Source organism: Pocillopora verrucosa, chromosome 2 (assembly GCF_036669915.1).
Source record: "Pocillopora verrucosa isolate sample1 chromosome 2, ASM3666991v2, whole genome shotgun sequence".
NCBI classification, from domain to species: Eukaryota; Metazoa; Cnidaria; class Anthozoa; order Scleractinia; family Pocilloporidae; genus Pocillopora; species Pocillopora verrucosa.
In genome coordinates, this window is record NC_089313.1 from 7,731,637 (window position 1) to 7,753,326 (window position 21,690).

The 21,690-nt window shown below is 39.3% G+C and overlaps 2 protein-coding genes and 1 pseudogene across 2 annotated transcripts; 2 read left to right on the top strand and 1 right to left on the bottom strand.

Annotated features, from left to right (window-relative positions):
- The window catches only part of LOC136279210 (2-(3-amino-3-carboxypropyl)histidine synthase subunit 1-like), a 490,303-nt pseudogene that overhangs the window by 394,537 nt on the left and 74,076 nt on the right, over positions 1–21,690 (top strand).
- LOC131786576 (uncharacterized) lies at positions 11,790–12,314 on the top strand. Its single transcript, XM_059103629.2, has one exon. It carries the CDS (start codon positions 11,790–11,792, stop codon positions 12,312–12,314), a length of 525 nt encoding a protein of 174 aa, XP_058959612.2.
- LOC136278957 (tetratricopeptide repeat protein 28-like) lies at positions 15,411–19,835 on the bottom strand. Its single transcript, XM_066162277.1, has 3 exons — positions 19,454–19,835; positions 16,051–19,099; positions 15,411–15,477 (listed from the first exon to the last, which is right to left on the bottom strand). Exons 1-3 carry the CDS (start codon positions 19,833–19,835, stop codon positions 15,411–15,413), a joined length of 3,498 nt encoding a protein of 1,165 aa, XP_066018374.1.

Here is a 21,690-nt window from a genome sequence, read left to right on the forward strand (position 1 = left end):
AAGATAATTTGAAATTAAACGTCGGAAATCTTTGCTACCGACTGTGCGAAGAAGCTAGTAAATCTGAACTCCTTGAATTCGGGATCAGATTTCAACTTTCTATAAAATTGCTTGAAAAACATCAAGAGTCTTAATCTGAGACAAAAATCCTCTATACAGCGCCGTTATTAGGGATATAATTGTTCATAAAATAGGTGGAAAATCGCAGAACAACGGCCTTATTATATCCTCTCAAGTTATATGGACTGTTGCGCCATTTAGCTAATTTGGAATAAATTGGGGTTTATTATCGCTAACTATGTTGTGCGATAGTTTAACAGGACTTACTTTATACAGATCACAAATCGAGTTCCATTGAGTGAGTTTCATAATTGCTTCTGATGGTGTGTCCGGTGGCAAATTAAAAATTATCCTTCCAGCGACCGTGTAGTGCTTGCAGGGATTCAATGTAATCTAGGTTGTCACAGTTTCCCCAGACAGTGATGTGATCCGTCACAGAGGTGAGAATCACCTCAAAAGATGGACCAAGGAAAGATATCCTCTTTAGGGAAAAGCGATTTTGTAATAATTTCAATTTAGTGAGAAAGTTGTTCTTTAATTCCTTAAGATGTGTCGTTTAAGTAAGTTTTCGGTCTAGAGTAATACCCAGCAGCCTTGCGTGACATACTCACGCAACGTCAACGTTACCAATGGTAATCAAAGAATATAGAGCAAGGAAGGTTCCCCGGTGTAACAACATTACTTCGCATTTTGAAGAGTGTGGTGTTAACGAGTTAGTCATGCACCATTTTTTAAGCTCGTCAAGTGCGTTGTTTAATTGGTTGCATGCTTCATCAACAGTTGATGCGATGCAGCGAACTGTAGTATCTTTAGCATACAGATAGAGATTGCCTGATGTCACAGCCTCTGGCACGACACTAGTGTACAAACTAAACAAACATAGGCCTAGCACTGTTCCTTGTGGGATGCCGCAAGTCACATTTAGCTCCTCTGACTGAGTGGAGTTCACTACCGTAACCTGTGAGCCATGAAAGAAGATTGGCCCCGATTCTAAATTTGATCTTCAACTTATGTAACTGTGTACTTTAGGAGGCGCAATAAAAGGCCTTACAACAATCAATAACAGCGTTAGCGGGTAAGATATTGAGTCAAATTAAGATTATCTTCAAACACAGTAGGCCTTAACTGTCAGTAAAGGTCGAATTTATTAATGAATCAAACAAAACAAAAAATCCACAATCCGAGAAAGGAAAGTCGTAAAGAGCGTGGGCGAAAGCATTCAAAATGAGAAACAGGTATACTACGCATGCAGTATAACAGAGTTATTTTTGAAAACAGTAGAGCTCAGTTCCATTTGAATTTTTTTCAGGTTTTGTAGGATTTATTTTTGTATTATGCGGTTAGAATACGTGATAAAATGCAGGTTGTTGACAAGGATATGACACGAGATAGGGCGCAGTGTCGAAGTGGAATTTGATTGGTGATCTGATCGGTGCGAACAACATACCACTATACACGCTAGCAAACGGGCTAGGTCGATTACGTCTGGAAACTTTCTGTACCGAGCTCAGCCACGAGGCTCCCAGTTCGAATAAGTTAAGCCAGTACTTTCAGCGAAAAATGTCAAAATGCTTTTATTGCATTAGTGTGGAAAAATAGACGGACATTTCTCAAGTTTCAACTTTTCAACAGTTCGACAGCTTTCGAATTTTTGAAAAAGGTCAACTTTCCCACTTGTTCAAAAACATTTTCATGGTAGCGATCAGAGCCGCTTGCAGACACGTTAAACGTTCACTAATATTTTTTCACTCATTTTCAGGAGAGGCTTCCGGTAGATTACATTGAGCGTTGGTTGGAAGTGATTCACGGTGATGTTTTTGCTGTAGTATTCAAATCTATATGCATGTGTTGTGCAATACTGTTTGATCTTAAGAGGAGTAATGAAAATCCCGCTTTCACAAGTCATCAAATACTTTACTTTTTAATGTGGACTCAACAAAAGCTTGCGTTATGTTCACAATTCCACATCTTACTTGAATATTAAGTCTTTCCGTTCTTAGTAAAAGTAATAAATAACGTTCAGATCTATTCAGTCTTTCGCTGACGAAAGGAAGTGATTCGTATTCAATGAGTTGCTGCTAATCGGATACTCGTGATTGTGCAAATTAAAGGTGTCTGGGATCTGGGACTTAGAATTCTCTCTCATTCGACTGTTAGGTGAGTATCTCACGCACTTATAAGATTCTCTTTTATTGGATTATTACGTTAGTATTCGCAGACTTTTAGGTTTATCTTTCATTGGATAGGATTGTCTTACATTGGATTGCTGCGTTAGTATCTTCCACACTTATAAGATTCTCTTTTTTCGGATTTTTACGTTAGTACCTCGCGCGCTTTTAGAATTCGCCTTTTGGATTGTTACGTTAGTACGTCTTTGGATCAGTTGTTACTTTAGTATCTTGCGCACTTTTAGGATTCTCTTTCATTGGATTTTAACGGTTGTATCTTGCGCACCATTAGGACTATCTTTCAATTGATTGTTATGTTATCTCGTGCTGTTCTAGTTCTAGCCTTAAGCGCACTCTTAGAATTTTTAAGCATAGATCATAGATAAGATCGTCGTTGATTCCGATGTTCAAAATGTCATCTTTGTTGGCTTAAATCGGTAAAAATGACGATAAACTAAGCATCATTGGAAACCTAGAGACTAGTTTTCCTTTTTGCAGAGACCCTCAGATCTAAAAATGTTGATTAAGTGGGGAGATTCGACGGCTAATATTAAGTTGCAATTTTGACGATTGACGGTTATGTATGTTTTTGACGGCTAGATTTTAACTCAGCTCAGGCACTCAGTTGGGGATCTCCGTTTAGAACCTTAGTCCAGGCTCTCATTTTGTGCTCTGTCATTCTTTTTAGCTCATGCTCGCAGTTTCGACTCGCAGTTCAGGCTCGCAGTTCAGGCTCGCAGTTCAGGCCCGCAGTTCAGGCTTGCAATTCAGGCTCGCAGTTCAGGCTCGCAGTTCAGGCTCGCAGTTCAGGCTCGCAGTTAAAGCTCGCAGTTCAGGCTCGCAGTTTATGTTCTCAGTTTAGGCTCGCAGTTCATGCTCCTATTTCAGGCTCGCAGTTCAGGCTCGCAGTTCGTGTTCCGAGATCATGCGCTGAGTTCATGCTCTGAGTTCATGCTCTGAGTTCATGTGCTGAATTCATTTCTGAGTTCATGTTCTGAGTTCATGTTCCGAGTTCATGCTCTCAGTTCATGTTCTGAATTCATGTTCTGAGTTCTTGTTCCGAGTTCATCCTCTGCGTTCATGTTACGAGGTTATGTTCTGCGTTCATGTTCTGCGTTCCTGTTCTGCGTTCAAGTTCCATGAAAGGGAAAAACAGAGAGCAGATAGAAAAGTCACCCTTCCTTTATAACCACTGATAGTACTGCGACATGCCGATGGAATGTGTTACAACCAACTTTGGAGGGTTGGCGGCAAAAGCACTTGATACTCTACACTATTAAAATACTAGTCAACCATTGAAAACACAAATGTAAATAGGAACTATGTTGTTGGTCCAAACCAAGGCCACGAGCACGAACAGGAACTATGTTGTTCCTGTTGCTCATCGCAAATATACTAAATATTTTTAATGAATCTGGTGTAAAGGTATGTAAGTTCAAAGCTAGACAGCTGGGCATAACAGCTACCCAGGAAACACAACTTGAGGGACTAGGTTTAGCTCCTGGACAACTAACTTTACAGCAATAGTAAAGCAAGCTGTGAAATGGGTATATACTCTCGCTTTTCTTTAATTTTTGTTAGCACATGAACGATGTCGACTTTGTAAATAACTGGGTAATTCAGTGTTATCAACTGAATTGTTAATGTAAACTGGCTACCATAAAGAGTTTTAGTGCAGTACGGTGGCCAATTTACGTAATCAATTCAGTTGATAAGACGAAATTATCCTGTTACATTCTCCCACCGACGCAGCACCACAGTTTCTTTAGAAACTTACCCCCTTTACTCATTTGTAAATAACTGGTTGCTCAGGATAGGTGCGATGAGGAAAAAAAAAAAAAAAAAAAAATATATATATATATATATATATATATATATATTTTTAATGTGGCACTCTCTGCGGTGCTTTTTCTCCCAAAGTAAGTTATTGGCTCTCGTGCTCCACGGACTCCAGCCGATGAACTTCGTCATTGAAAGCTTATGTGGTAGCCAAATTGAATTCCACGAGCTGAATTCCAACATAATTCTAAGAAGATAAATTCATGAAGGAAAACTTAAGAAAAACCCTGTTTGGGGAAAACAATCAAAGCATGATATTCAAGTAACTCTAATGACCAGTGATATTTCTTCTTTTTTTTTCCAATCATAGTTTAACAGTGATGATCAAACCACTTCGCCGGGCATGTGGTTATGGTCATTATAGGATGACAGAAGTCTGTCATCCTGCCGGCAAATAATACCTCTGCAACAACAGCTCCTTTTTCTGTTTGTTTCCAACCTTGATTGTCAGTCTGGACATGCTTGCCGAGTATTTAGGAATGTACTGTTCTAACAAAGGCTGTCAATGGAAGGATAGGCGGAAGAGTGCAATTGCGTGTTGAAAAATGCCCTAATGTCGGATGCGACCCCTTTGTGATACGTTAGCAAATGCAAGCGCTTCATCAAAAAATTGCGAGAAGCAATTGAGAAGTTACAAGATGACGTCTGATCCGGCAGAAGAGGGCACAGTACTTTTCTTTACACATCGACTGTCCGTTGGGGCGCAACACAAAACTACCAAAAGAAATTCTCACCGTTGGCAAATAATTGAGACAAATCTTTAATGGGGTTGTATGCTCCCGAAACCATAAAATCATACATTAATTTTGCCAAGCCTAAAATCGGAGCTCTAGTTGGTTAATTTTTTCAGTCTTTCACTACTGAAATAAAAAATAAATTAAGAAACGACCATTTCAACTGGGGGAGGGGGGGAGGGGAGATGAATTCCTTATTGTATACTTTTTGGAATGCATTAAATTTCAAGAAAAAAATAGCAATTACCAATTAGCTATTTTCCTAATGATATGCGCTTGTGTGTATGTTCTAAATTTTAACTGCCATAATTGCAGAAACAAGAGGCTGTTTTAAACACAACAGTGGTCAAGATAAAACATTTCCTTTGAAAAGATATACCACCGATTCTATTTTTTGATTATTTTAGATTTATGATGTATGTGTTAAATGATTGATTCTTCCACTTCACATTCCCTGCAAGGGGGGGCGACTTAAATGTACCACACCGCTCCTTTAACATTGGAAATTATGTCTGCGATAATCGAACGGAAGGAGAAATCTTAATATGGAGGAGTTGTTTGATCAATCAGGATGAATTCTCGTTGTTTCTGTTTGTTTTATTTACTATCTTCTATGCTCAAAAGGATGAAAAAGGGTTTATACGAGACTTATGATTAAGGCCAAAATTAATATGCGACACGTGAATTTTACAGAAAGGCGAGCTTGATTCGTGAATTTATGAACCAGCTTGAGGTGTGATTTGCCTCCTAAAGTATACGTGACCCATGATTGTTTTCTCTAAACTCGTGAAAACCTCATGATTTCCCTGAAAACTTTCATACAAGAAGAAAGATTTGAAGTTCCCCTTTCATTTACGTGACGCGTGAATTTTTCCAATTATCTTACTTGAAATGAAATCAGCATCCGCCCCTTCCCCCCCCCCCCCCCACCTCCCACTTTCCTTCCCTCTTAACATGGCTCATTAAAGCCTCGACATTTGGCAATGGACCTCAAAGGTAGGGATAAAAATCCCGCTTTCACAAGTCAACGAATACTTTTTAATTTGGACCCAATAAAACCTTGCATATCATTCACAATTCCACATCTTATTTTACTTGCATGGTTTCCGTAGGTTTCTAAATTTGTTTCATTTTCATCTAATTTTCAACCGTGACCAGGGCTTCTTCGTGGTATACTTGTAACATTGGCTAATCAGTATGCAGGTATGTCAAATCTCATGAGTACATTTTATCATGAAAATCTAAATTAGTAACGAGTGAACAGACCAGGATTTGCTGTAAACAAATGCTATGTAAGATCATTTTTTCATGGAGATTGTGTTTGTTACGTAACCCCACATGTCCGTGTTTTGAATTTTTCACACTTTTATTTCGCGCCATATGCAAATCCGGCTTCTTAGGTCTGTTTGTTTGCTTTAGCTTTTATTTTGCCTTGTTGCTTTGCGAGTCTCGTTTTCTGCGTCGTTGAAGTGACGAGTTTCGTTCCCCGTGTCACTGCAGTGGTAAGTTCGTTTCCCGTCCTCGCGTACATATCGTTCAGTATTTTCGCTTTTCCTATGAGTGCTTGTATGAAGTATTTTCCTCTTTCTTCGTGAGTCAAGTACAATGCTTCGAAGACCTTAGTTGAAGACCTTAGTTCCGTGCTTTGTTTGTCGATGAAACATGCTAACACAACAAATTATTGTTAAATTCCTAGCTCAATGATGATGAAGATAATTTCATGTTCTGAGATTATGCTCGCAATTCATGTTTCCAGTTTAGGCTAGCAGTTCAGGCTCGCAGTTCGGGTTCAAAGTCTAGGACCTCAGTTCAGGCTCTCAATTTGGGGTTTTTGATGGCTGACGATTATAAGGAAGATATCATATCAAACTCATGGGGTACAAATAGTCTTAACATGAATGTAGTGACCACGCCCACTTCAACACCCCACTCAAATCGAGTGTAATTTTCGAATGTTTTACCATCGCGCGGATTCTCTACGGAAAAAGCACTGAATGTACCTCTGAAATATTGAACTATAATATTGTGGCTTTCTATTTCGCTAATTTTCTAACTTGAAGGTAAAGTTTTTCCCTCGTCATTTTTACCTTTTCTCCGAGCGGTTGCGTGAAATTAACAAGGCGTTTTTGATCAAAACACGACCGAGCGAAGGGTCTCGGGCGATATCTCTTTTCGCAGGCGCAAATTAAAAATGTACCGCCAGAATCAAAAAGAGGAACAAATTTCCTTTGTTTTGATATGTAAAGTGTCGAACAAAAAGCAGATTTACCTTCGTCAAATGGCGTTTCAAAATAGCTGTATCTTCCTCCTTTTGATTTTTCCTGTTTTGTAAGCGTGAAAGCAGTAGGAGAGGGATCGGGAAACTCAGAAAGCGCTTCGGGAATTAATCTGCCATCGTTTACTTACAAGATAAACAAGTAAGATTTGTGAAGTTCGTTGAAGTATGAAGTCTAAATAAATGCCGTTTTAAAGCTTGTTTGCTGGATTTTTCGTAAACTTCCCTGATTAATTTTTCGTTTCAGCTTACTAGTCTATACTATTTCAAAGCAATGTCAAGACGAAGACGGAGAACCATGAGTCGGTCCTTTCAAAAATCGTAAACAAAGTGTTTGAGCAATCAGGTATACGAGGTGTAATAATCAATAGCCACATATCAGAAGTCTTCAGAAAGAAAGTATTCTGTCTTCAGAAAGCAGTCAAGAAAGCTAATAATCGTGGCGGAAGGCAATTAAACGGGCCCTCAGGAGCGATTTAATATCATATCGATCTCAATATCATACAGTTTTGTATCTTTCTTCCGTGGATTCGCCTTTCTAACGAGGGTGTATGTTGAGAATTCATTGCAAAATCGCTTTGTTTTTTTAATTTCCCTCTTTGACCTGTCCGCCATTTTGAAAATTCGTAACGGAGAGCATGCGCATTACGTGAGGTTAGTGGTTGCGTACACCTGGAACCGAGAAAAACAAATGTTCGTCGCACTGGGGAAAGAGTTTGATATGATTTCTATGAGTTAAAATCAATATAAAGTTTTTCTATTCTTAATATGAAAACATGAATTGATTGTTAGGTTTGTGTTTTGCACACTTTCAGCATACTCCCTCATTCAAAAGTTACATAAGTATCTTATGCACTTTTAGGATTCTGTTTTATTGGATTATTACCTTAGATCTCACCACTTTAAGGATTATCTTTCATTGGATTTTTACGTTAGTATCTTGCGCAACTTCAGGCTTCTTTTTCAATCGATATTTACGTTGGTATCTTGGGAATCTTAAGGATTTTCTTAGTGAGATAGTCACGGTAGAATCTCGCGCATTTTCTGCTTCTCCTTCATTTCAAAGTTACGCAATTGCATTGCGCAGTTTTAGAGTGTTTTTAGATTGGATTGCCATACTTCGGTATCTCACACACTTTAAGCCTTTTTTAACAATTTTGATTTGGTATCTAAAGAACTTTTAAGTCTCTTTCCTTCGATTGCTACCTTAGTATCTCGTGCACTTTAAGACTTCTTTTCCAATCCATCGCTACACGGGTGTCTTGGACACTTTCAGGATTATTTCACTTTGGCTTGTAATGTAAGTACCTCGCACCCTTTTAGAATTCCTTCGGTATCATTGGATTATTATATTTAAATAAGTATTTTGGGCTCTTTAAGGACTCTTGTTTCATTCGATTGTTACGTTCGTATCTTGTGCACTTGAAGGATTCTCTCTCCTTCACTAGTTGCGTTCACCTTTTGCGCACTTCTAATATTGTCTGTTATTGGTTTGTTACGTTAGAACCTGATACACTTTTAGGAATTTATGTTTCATTCGACAAATACGTCATTTTCTCGAGTGCCTTTTGGACTGTCTTTTAATTAATTGTTAGGTTAGTTTCTTACCCACTTTCAGGATTCAGGATTGCGATGCAGTGTTCTCTCAGACTGATTTGCGTCAAAATGAAAGCCTTTTCTACGACCGTCCGCATCGCAAGAGTGAACATTTCTGAACCAGCGAAAAATTATATTGTGAATTTCCAAATTAACTAGGAATAACATTTGTAGGACCGACGAAGAATCCTCACGTAACGTTTAATATTTCCACGTAACTATAGCTAAGCGAATATGGCGTTAGCGAGAACAGAAAAAATAAGCGCACTATGAAACGCTATGGCATCAAAGCCATTAACATGGTTTGGGTATTTTTCTTTCTGTGATAAAGAGACAGTTTCGTTAAGATGGTCAAATTATACGTTAGGCTACAAAAGTTCCATGGCATGCCTTTGATTTCCAAAATCACCAGAGTCAAATTGAAATCATAAGCTGACTACTTTCGAATTTGTGTTAAAACTAGACCCTGTGAGCTGGGTAACTGGGATACCTGGATGGCACTGGATCCTTGGAATCAAGTGTAGTGATACTACGGGTGTCGGATTAGTATACTGAAATAGTGAGCTCAAGTCTGGCTAAGGGCATACACCTATTTCAAAACGTAGGCATGCTATGCATGCAAGAGTTATTTTTTGTAGGGTGGGTGGATTACTTGTGGTCTACATTCTTACAAAAGGAAAGAAGAGTATTAACGTGGAAAAGAACGAAAATGTCGAATTACCTCACACACAGGTATTTTGTGGTAGATTATGTGTGTTGTGCGAATGAATATAACCAAAAATAAACTGTATTGGTGCCACAGATACCTGTTAGTACAAAATGCAGTCAGCAGACCGGATACAAAATATAGACTGGAGACTGCAGAGTGGGTACAAAATGCAGACTGAGAATCTGAAGAGTTTTTACGTCTGGTAAATAATAACATGTCATCTTACAGCTTACCGAGCGTCACGCAATCGCTTTTCCTCGATCAGCCTTCACGATTATTTGCACTATTGTGGAAAATTCCTGGCCCATTTCTTGATGAAAATCGATCATAATATAATTTCAAGCCTTCAATATACTCTTCTTACTTTGTGCGCGAGTTGGTTTGTGTGATGTCTGTACAGATTTTACCAACGTAACAAAAGTAGATGATGTGAATAACAGTGATGGTAAAGCAAGCTTAAAACGGCAGAAATCACCAGAAACTACAACGGATACACAATTCGCGACTCAATCCAGTCCAAAATTAACGCTCAATAACATCTTTTAGTGTGGATTGGCCGCGAACAATACGACTTGTGTATGTGTCTGTAAGTATTTCGAGCGTTTGTGCTATAATGCTTCAGGTGCTCGTAATCAGAACACGTTGAAATACAAAACGACCGACAAAAGAGTTTTCTAAGCAAAAATCTCGTGTTCGTCATGTGACCCGGACCTGTCCGTGCATGACAACGTCAATCATCATCAAGATAACACGTGATCAGCATGTGAACACCTTCACCCTCATTGGATCACAGTTAGTTGTTATGGTGTTGAGGGCCCAATGACCACTGGGTACTATTGCGCAATTTTTCCATTTTGTGGCGGAGGAAAAAAAAAAAAAAAAAGACGACAAAAAAACAAAGGCATTTTATGACTGGGCTACCACAGGTATCCCAGTAATTATAAATAAGGTAGACGAGACCATTACTGTGGCGTAACATATAATATTTATTCTTTTTGTGCGTTTCTCCGATCCGATCGGATTTCTCATTTTAGTTCCTAGATTCCTTTTGATTTCATATCAGCATCGTTTTAAAAAGTTTTTATTTATCTTTTTCTCAATCATTTAATCCAAGAAGATCAAGTTTTTCGTTTTTCGATGATAAGAGGGTCTGAATGGGGTTTAATGTTTAGTGTTATTTGTCCATATTTTTAAGTGTTTACTGTTAAATTGGCCATTTTTTTAATGTTTACTGTTCTTGGAAAAAATACTGTTTAGTGTTTGAAAAGAGACCCCAAAGTTTTTTTTAAGGATTTTCAAATTTTATCTGCTCTTTTAAATTCTGCGAGAAAATCAAGAAAATCACTCGCGAACAGTGAGCCAAAGCTGAAATGCTCTTGTCCTTAGAACCGATAATGCGCCTTACTAGACCCTCAGTACTGGATGTACTTAAGGAACTACGTACTTACGTAATCCACACAATACTTCCTGAAAAGTATCGCTTCTGGAAATCCAACCAAAGTAGTGTTTGCAAAAGACCAAATGCACTTGAAATTGGGCCCCAAGGCAAAGTACTGGCGTTGGACTACGATTTCGACTCTCGATAGTCTCGTAGAACTCGTCAAGGATGCGCGGGACCTATGCTTTACCAATTGCGTAGTCTTCGTTGCAGAGAGAGGCTCATCAGCAATCCGTTTCATTGAATTGAAAGGCGAAGTACTTTTTCAAACCCAAGTAAGGATATCCTCTTGTGTGCAGATGATGAGCAGAGAAGCATAATGCAGCTGGAGTTAGAGTACAATGGAGTGGCTATCATCGGTAGTAGGCTGAGACAGATAAACTACTCCAATGACGTGACAAGTGTTTAATCTCTATGTTCTGCGGCAATCAGCATACTTGGCTGCAACTAGCGCAGCTGGAGGGTTATATGGTTGTATGGTTATATGGTTGGTGGGTTATATGGTTGTAACCTCGATTGAGCGACTCTTGCGGAATTCTTCAGATTCTTGTAAGGAAATCAGGAGGCTGTATGGTTATGAGGGCAACATTGTTTTCACCGACAACAAAGATCAAAAGGTTAAGACCTTTAATCCCTTAAGTGCAACAGTCGAGACCTTGTTGGGTACTAGCCATGAAGGAACCGTTGATGGAACTGAAGAAAGCTGCTCATTTACACAATTTAATGCAATCTGTTCCTTGTAGAAAATTTTTTTGTTTCCGATATAGCTGCTGAAACAATCAAACTAGCTTCGGGGCTTACTGGCAAGGTGTCCTTTCTTCGCAACCTCGAATGTCTCTATGATAGTTTTGGAATTGGTGCACATACGATCGACGCGGTCCAATTATCTCTTCAAGATGCTGTGTGCAATGTTTCATCTGTAAATTCTTATATTAAAAACACAGTCGTTGAAGTAAGGCAGCGCTATAAAATGAAAGAAACGGCAACAATAAATGGCCCTGAAGGAACTGTTTCCAGCAAAACACAGGAGTCATTGGTGCTTCTCGAAAGAGGTATGGAACAGCTACGAGATAACGTTAAGAATGTAAACGAGGACTATCTTGGTGACATTGACCTGCGTACGCTGCTAACAACTCAGGTGGAGAACTTTCATGCAGTCTCCCACTTCAAAAACGAGACTTTCACTGCTCCTCAGTATGATCAAGATTTTGGAACAATTTTAAAGGAATCTTTAAAGAGAACAACGAAGTGGGGTGCGAAGTACTTCACACTTGAGAAGTCTTATTATCCAGTGCCTAAATCCAGTGTGGAGTTACGGGACGTAGATTTGATGAAACCTCCTCCAGCTGATAACGTTGACCCCAACATTGAGGCAGCCATGAAGGAATTGGTTGACAGGTATCGACCTGTCAAGGACGGTAAAAAGCGAATCAACAAAAGACAAAGCGGGAGCCCTGCCGTCAGCTGTATATTCCAGTACGCCATCGTGTACTAGAGTAACATTCCAAGAGGATGTTTAAGATGATCCAGGGACAGACAATGAAGAACGAGTCGACCAAGATACAAATATTCCACGAGCTACAAACGAAGTACCGAGAATCACCTTTGTTGACGAAAGCATGCTCGGAGTTGTCGCAGTTGGTGACTTGACAGACCTCCCCGAGCAACAGGATGAATTCGACACCGACTCGGAGAGCGATGAGGATAATGATACAGACATAACGTTCAGCAGATTGACCATTGTTGACCATTATACATTGTGAGCACTGTAGCCAATCTTATTGGTAAAAGAATATTCTGTTATTGCATTCATTACTAGTCAAATTTAAACACTCATATATGTTAACTCTCATTTTCCTTGTAATTTTCGTATTTATCTCTTTTTGTTTACAGTGCAGATACACCAACTGGGACCATCTCACAAAGCCAACCAATCATACTGAGGTATTCATACAACGGATGACAGTCCGTAAAATTGCTTAATTTTACTGTTTATTTCGATGTTCTATCCCATTGGCTGTTTGATTTGAATATCGTAATCTGATTTGTTACTAATATATTCTCTCTAATATATTCACTGGTCACGGTTGGTGAATCCTCGCTGTAAAAGCACTTTAAGAATAGAATTGTTATGAGTTATACAAGCCAAATCTGCGGTAGTCTTCAAATATCGTCGGTCTTAAGTCTGTGGACATCTTTGGCAGTCTTAGTGGACATCTTCGGCAGTCTTTGGACATCTTCAGCAGTGTTCGGACATCTTCGGCAGCCTTCAGACATCTTCGACAGCTTTCGGAAATCTTCGGCAGCTTTCGGATATCTTCCTCACTCTTCGGAAGTCTTGAAATAATCCCGAATTGTTGGAAAATGGCCAAAAAAACCTCTTTGAGACAATAAACATAGGCCCAACATAGATATTTCCCCTTTTAGGGTGTGGTTTGTTTGTTTATGGGGAAAAAAATAATGTTATAACGAATTTTTTAATGTTAGTGTTAAAATGGCTGAAAATTAACTGTTTAATGTTATACTGTCAAAAAAAATAAGTGTTTAGTGTTATCGAAGTACCCCCATTCAAACCCTCTTATGCAACCAATCAAAACATTTTAACTATTCTCACAAGAATTATGAATGGCTTATGCTTTATGATAGCACAGATGCACACTCAGGCCACCCCTGTTCTTTTGGAAAATAAAGTTTGTTTTGAAAATTGCGAAAGCGTGAGGAAATTATTACTTTCTTTATTGACTCCCCAATTGAGCCACGAATTTTTTGCAATCGGGACTCTTATCAGAGCTTAGTGACCCCAGAATCGGCCGACAACCTTCTTGCGATCGGGAGTTCTTACCAGAGTTCATTGACTTCCTGCTCGACCAACAATTGGTCTCGGGATGAGGAGGTCTTATCAGAAATAAAGTACGCCCCGTTATCCGAACTCATAGACGACAACTCGATCTACCAACAAAGATCTTGTGATTGCACTAGACGAAAAATGGATTTGCGTGGGTAGCAAATGTTGAGTAACTTCTTTCACTTTTGCCTAATTTTTCTCAGTTTCATCTTTGCATTATATTTGACCCCCATAGCAACTCTCGCAAACGCTACATTTGTATCAATTTTGCTTATGTGCTAATTATTGGGCGCAGTTAGGCAGTTAAACATGTTCAACGCCCTTAGAATTAGTTAAAGGAGGAAATGAGAAGGACACCTCATCAAAAACACGTGGTCTGATCAAACTTTTTTTCGTGCATGTAATCACTTATTTATGTCTTAAGTTTCTATTTTGAAATTAACTTAATTTACGTCAAATGAAGGGATGAAAAACTCGTTTGGCTCCCATAATACGGTATGATCATTTGACGCTACAACTGTTGAAACTAGGATTACTATTCAATACTGGAATTAATATTTGACGCTAGAATACTAATCACCAGAGCTTCATCGCCAGAATTTCTTTTGTTATAAGACGAGTATCAAATAACATGAGTTGAGGTGAAATGATCAAAGAAATGCACTGAAAAGCATTGAGAAACAAAACAACCTTCTGGCGATCATAGCGTTTATTGATGTTTTTTGCGCAAGAAAGCGTCAGTGGACCGCATGCAGACACTCCTACCACTCGCATCTTTTATCCCGCCACCTTGCCGCCTTAACAATGAACAACAGTGCTATCTGTTTTACTCTTTTACTGCTCACGATATTTCTAAGATTTCTCTCAAGCTCTTTTTTATTTTACTGTATTTTGAATTACTACATCAGCCTAAGAACGTTTCCCGAAAAAGAGGAGTGTATAAACAAGAATAAAACGGCATTTTGACAATAACCTGATTTGAAAACGATTAAATCACCATGCAAACATACATCATCTCAACCATTGCAATACGTAAGTAACTTGTTGAACCAGTTTCAAAATATTTCTGCCTTAATTTTTCCACTATATTGACTTTGATAGCTTTTTCTATGGTCCTATTGAGAAATCCATGTATTTTCAGTCTTTTAAGCACTCAGAAGTAGTACTGGAAACCAAAAGAGAAGGTTTCTGTTGAGATTTTACATCAAAAATATAGGATTCTGTTAACGAAACTTATAACAAAAGAAAAATCTGTTCGTTTTTGATGCTTAAACTACTGTTTTAAGTTTCCTGATTTCACTCCACCTAGGAGCCTTACGTCAATAATGTTTCGTGCTAATTATATCGGCCAGATGAAGTAATTTTTGCGCAGAAAAAACGATTCTCGAAAACGGAACCAATACTTCTTCGGAGAAGTTTGCAAAAAGATGTCGCAAAAAATTGAAATTAATATGCTAAATTTGAGGCTGCCCTTTCTTTGATTAGACAATGAAATAACGGATAGAGTATTTTCTCTACCAGGCGTAATATGTTGGCAAATGTACACTTGTATCTGATTGGTAGAGAAGCGCCCTCGAGATTCTTTATTTTATACCTTTTACACCTTCATTTAACAGGGAAAGTCAATTGTTACTCTGAAAAAACAAAAGGTGTAAAACTAGCCTTGATCTTCAAGGTGAAAAAGGATCCCTGCTGACAGTCAGCGACTAGTTTTCTCTACTTGTTTCTATTTAATTCAGTATTCATCTAAAATTCTTTTAGCTCTGTTTCCTTAGAGTAATTCTCAATATTTACTGTTAAGGGTTCTCTTTCTCTGCAAAAAAGTAAAAAACAACGTTTTATTACTAACTCAACTAATATTTTGGATATAAAGCAAATACAATTATACCAAGCACAATATGTAAAATTATATATGGCTAACACTTGTAACTGATTGGCAGAGAGGCACTTTCGAGATTCTATATTTTACACCAGAGAGCGTTTATAGTAACCCTCCGAAGAGAAAAAATATATATATATATATATGTACATAAGTTAAAGAATTAAAGAGGACGCATCGATTCTTTGTGACTCTGAGTTTCGCGCCTAAGCGCTCTGTCTGAAGAGCGCTTAGGCGCGAAACTCAGAGTCACAGAGAATTGATGCGTACTCTTTAGTTCTGTAACTTATGTATACTTAGCTCTGCTACCACAGCATCGAGCACTTTATGCCAAGGTAGACTCTACCCCTACATTTATATAACTAGATATATACATTTATGTAAACTAGCCTTGATGTTCAAGGTAACAAAGGATCCCCGCCGACAGTCAGTGATCAGTAAGTTCTCGCCACCTTCACATCTGATTTAACTTTAATTTATGAAAAATCTGTTCTCAACGAGTCTTACCTCTGCTTGTCAAACTCGAGCCTCACATCATCTCCAATCAGCGTAAACGAAGCCCACTCAGACACATTGGTAAGGCCGTTTTTTCTCATCCACTTCATAGCCTGATAAAGGGATTCACTGGCACTTTCTCCTTCAACAAGATGTTCGTAGAACCGATTCATCAGCTGCTCTGTTGCTGAGTCTGGAATGGCCCACAGTGCAACCAACACCGAGCGAGCACCGGATCCTAAGAACGCACGGGCAATTCCTATAACTCCCTCGGCTCTTATTTCTCCACTTCCACTGTGACAGCAGCTAAGTACCACAAGTTTAGCTCTGACTTTCACTCGCGAGACATCAGCCATCGTCAACATGTAGGCTTCCTGTGGTGGAAAAGCGCTTTGACTGTTAAGAGTAGGAATGGGGGAAAGGGCAATTTCTCCCCTTTCGGCGTTACCGTGGGCAGCAAAATGTATCAGGCTCACTGAACTTATCCGCTCAAGTACCGCCCGCTTCGTAGCTTCCTCGCCTACCAGAGGCGGAACGCCCACCAGTTGTCCGACCCTCTCCGCTTCCATTCTTGCACATGGCAATGACGGCAGCCAATTAACCTTGGGATTTCCTATTATCAAGGCACCAGTGTTGCTGTGATAGTCCTCTGGACTATCTTGAATAATCCCGAGTGTCGTCAAAGAAGGAATGATACGGATCCTATGAGTCTCCGACAGGTATTCGGCTCCCTCCTTTTCACTGAGGGCAGCGAAGGGAACTTTGTATAAATTGCGGTCAGGAACAATAAGGACTTCAGGCTCCACAAGCAAATCATAAACGGGGGCGATAAACATTTTGTAGCACAAAGACAGACTTGAAATGACTCCGTCGTCCTCGTCATCGTCCTCGTCCTTCTCTAAAGATCGCAATCCTGCTGAGTCATCTTCACAATCTCCAATGGGCAAAGTACCAAGACTCCAGAAATTATCAGCCAAAAATTCACTCAAAGGCAAATCTTTGGGCAACCCAGCCCGAACTAGATTCTCTTCTACTGATATTCTTCTATAGTGAGGGACTCCACTTCTTTTCAAGACCCACAAATGCAGATGATTTTGAAAGTAAGAAATGTACAGACAAATACAGTTATTATTCTTTCTAAAAATGTTTTCAATGCCAAACCAAGATTGTGGATTAGCAGAGATGTACGTTTCCACAGAGTACTTCTCTGCCATCAAGTCGGATAGGCCTCTAGCTCGACCCAACTCCTCAACATAAAGAGCATCCTGAGCATTTCCGGTGTCACAAAGCAAACTACTTAGCAGCTTGTAGGGAAACATTCCTGAGTCTTCCAGAAATGATGTTTTGAACTCGTCATTGGCGCCCAAGAAGTATCTCAGTTCCTCATACATTACAATGCACCGATGAAGACATGAAAGGGAGTCTTCGATTTTATTTTGAAATAAATACAAAATGGCGTACTCTAGAAGAATTTGGAACGCTTTTCTTCTATCTCCAATATCTCTGGATATGGATAATGCCTTCTCCAAGTATACTTTCGAAGCTTCATAATCTCCAACATTTCTAGACACAACTCCAAGGTTTGTAAGGTCTGCTGCTTCCCCTTCCTTATCGCCAATTTCAGTTCTGATAACCAGTGCCATTTGGAGATACTCTTTAGCCTTGTCGTATCGCCCTAGCGACTGAAACACAGTACCTAGGTTTCCATAGTCAACTGCCTCTCCTTTTCTGTCATCAATCTCAGTTCTGATGACAAGCGCTTTCTGGAGATACTCCTTAGCCTTGTCGTATTGCGCAAGCGAATGAAAAACAGTACCTAGGTTTCCGTAGTTAGCCGCCTCTCCTCCTTTGTCGCCAATTGTAATTCTAAGGGAAAGCGCTCTTTGGAAATAATCCTTAGCCTTGTAGTATTGCCCGAGAGACCTAAACACAGTACCTAGGTTTCCGTAGTCACTTGCCTCTCCTTCTCTGTCGCCAATTTCAGTTCTAATTACAAGCGCTTTTTGGAGATACTCTATAGCCTTGTTGTATTGCCCAAGAGACCTAAACACAGTACCTAGGTTTCCATTGTCAGCTGCCTCTCCTTTTCTGTCGCCAATTTCAATTCTGATGACCAGCGCTTTTTGGAGATACTCTTCAGCCTTGTCGTACTGCCCGAGAGACTCAAACACACTACCTAGGTTTCCATAACATGATGCTTCTCCTTTTTTGTCACCAATTTCTGATTTGATGAGCAGTGCTTTTTCAAGATACCTTTTAGCTGTGTAATTATTCCCGAGCGACTGAAAAACAGTACCTAGGTTTTCGTAGTCAGATGCCTCTCCTTTTCTGTCACCAATTTCAGTTCTGATGAGAAACCCTTTTTGGAGGTACTCTTTAGCCTTGTCGTAGTGCCCGAGACACTTAAACACATTACCTAGGTTTCCATAACTTGATGCTTCTCCTTTTCTGTCGCCAATTTCAGTGCTGATGACTAACGCTTTTTGGAGATACTCTTCGGCCTTGTCGTATCGCCCGAGGGACTTAAACACAGTACCTAGGTTGCCGTAGTCAGCTGCCTCTCCTTTCCTGTCGCCAATTTCAGTTCTGATGATAAGCGCTTTTCGGATATAGCCACACGCCTTGTCGTATTGCCCGAGACACTCAAACACATTACCTAAGTCTCCATAACAAGATGCTTCTCCTTTTCTGTCGTCAATTTCGATTTTGATAACAAGCGCTTTTTGGAGATACTCTATAGCCTTGTCGTATTGCCCGAGCGACTGAAACACGGTACCAAGGTTTCCGTAGTCAGCTGCCTCTCCTTTTCTATCGCAAATCTCAGTTCTAATGACAAGCGCCTTTTGGAGATACTCTACAGCCTTGTGGTATTGCCCGAAAGACTCAAACACATTACCCAGGCTTCCATTACATGATGCTTCTCCTCTTCTATCGCCAATTTCAATGCTGATGACAAGCGCTTTTCGGAGATGCTTTTTAGCCTTGTCGTATTGCCCGAGAGATCCAAACACTCTACCTAGATTTTCATAGCATGATGCTTCTCTTCTTTCGTCGCCAATTTCTGATATAATGACAAGCGCTTTCTGGAGACACTCTTTAGCCTGACCGTATTGCCCGAGAGACCGAAACACATCACCTAGGCTTTCATAACATGATGCTTCTTCTCTTCTGTCGCCAATTTTTGATTTGACGACAAGCGCTTTTTGGAGAAACTCTTTAGCTTTGTCGTATTGTCTGAGAGACCGAAACACATTACCTAGGTCCTCATAACATGATGCTTCTCCTCTTCTGTCGCCAATTTCGTTTCTTATGGCAAGGGCTCTCTCGACATACGCCTTCGCTTTTAGGTTTTCACCAAGTTTATGATACATAGTTCCGAATCTTGCGCAGGCACTTGCTTCTCCGATTTTGTCACCGGTTTTTCCCCTTATATTAACTGCTTTTTCGTAAAGTTCTTTGGCATCTGTAAACTTGTTTTGACTCTCAAAAATCTCTGCAAGAGCCATGCTTACATCTCCCTCTTTTACTAAGTCAGCAGACTCGCTGTATAAGACAAGCAGTTTCCTGCCGTATCTTTCCGCATTGACGTAGTCAGAGATGCGTCGATAAGCGCTGAAAAGAACCGAATAGGTCTTTTCTATTCGGTCTTTGCTGTTTTGATTGGTGTTGTTTAGCAAAATCAAACATTCGTTGCATATCTCAATGGCTTTTTGAATGCGATCTGAGTTGAGCAGGAAAAGGGCAACTTGTTTGGCGATATTCATGGAAATTATCATGTCTTCAGCTCTATGGTTCATTGGCATCCTCTCCTGTTATTGGGGAAACATTTATTTTTAGTAACACAAGTTAACGTAACGATTCGATATTCTAGATTCATAATGAGTCTCTACAAAAAGGAATCCATATGCGAAGTTACTAAAACGGGCTGGATTGATTACACCTGGAAACTTTTGTAACGAGCTAAGAGTGTAAGAAGGCACAATATCGACTTAAAACAAAAAAAATAAGTGACGAAGGGGCGTGGATAATTACAATTGGAGGACATCAAATTGACGGGTCACATTCGGTGAAATTCTAAATTTAATTTGACCTGCACAGTTTTTTTTAAAACGGACTCTTCGACTGTCATGCTGTGAAAGTCAACTATCATTCAAGTGATTTTTGATCTAGCTGTTTTGTTTTGTTAATCTTATCAAGTAACAATAAATGACACGCTGTTGAGTTTGACTAATGGTCGTGTGTCGGAGGGTCGCGCCATCAATTAGGGGTTTTTGAAAAGCTTTGAAAGGTCGCGGGTTTCTTAAAAAAAAAGGAAGAATCGATAAACCTTTTACTAAAACGTTCTGGGAACATTTGAAAATGTCGTTCTAGCAGTTTTATCACCAAGAAATGAGCTTACTTGTCTGAAGTATATGGCTGAAAACGAATCTGTTCGTAACAGATGAGGATGATAGCCAAAATTTGAGGTGCCGGTGGTTTCACAAACTCGATTTGTCACCTTTCATTTTACTTAAGTTGTGATTTTTGCACAACATGACATGACTTAAAATTCACAGGAAAAAGATAAACAAAACAGCAATTATCTCAACTTTTTCTATGAGAACTTCAAAGTTCTTCATGCATAGTTTCTATGAATATCATCAGTATTCCGCAAACAAACCAGCAAACTAGAGAACGTGTTTACAATGAAGCCTCCTAGTATCAAGCTACATGCATGCGAGTTTTAAGTGTTTCAATTCTCAGGCTAACAAGAAAGATAACTTTCTGCCACAACTGTCCGGAAGATTTCCCGACCTTCTGCAATATGGTATGTAACATTAAAAATATTTTTGTAGCAGCCTATAACCTAACGAGCTTACTTATCAGATGAATGTCACTGAAAACAAGTCTATCCTTAGCTGATTAGAGTGATGAACAAGATGTGAGGCCGCAGAGGTTTGACCCGCTTTGTGATGAATTCTTGTCATCTGGTGGCGATTTTTGCAAAACATAACATGACTTAATAGCCAAAGGACAGGAAAGGACTAAAGTTAAAGCTAAAGTTGCCACAAAGCTACTCTAAAAAACAATAGACTAATAATATTTTTTACCTCGAAGCTGATTCTTCTGAAAGTGAAACGACAAGAACAGTGAAAATCAGTCGGCACTTTTTCCTTCATTCCTAATCTTCCCTCAGTAATGAGGCCAGCCCATGCCATGATTTTTACGTGTTTTGTTACACGGAAGACATTAAAACTTTCAAAACATTTTGACTAAAGTTAGAACCACACAATATATCTTTTAAGTATTGGATTTAGACACAAACTTTTTAAACATCGTGAGGGCATGCTCAGATATGAAAACCATTTAATATGGTTCTCTTTGTTCATCATCTTTCAAACAAACCTAAACTTTTTTGTTGGCACTCAGTCTATATTAAAATAACACTTGAACAGTTTGTCCGATGACGTGACGGAACTAATAAAAAATTGCAATTCCCCTCTTATCTTATTTATGATGACATTTAATCGTGACTTTGTCAGAACGAAAAGCGCGGAGAAAATCTTCAGATATTTAATGTGGGTTTATTGTATGGCGTAATAGCCAATTTAAAGGCAAGGATACATTTTGGGCTACTTTCAACTAAAAGGTAAGTGTGGTGATCCACGACAC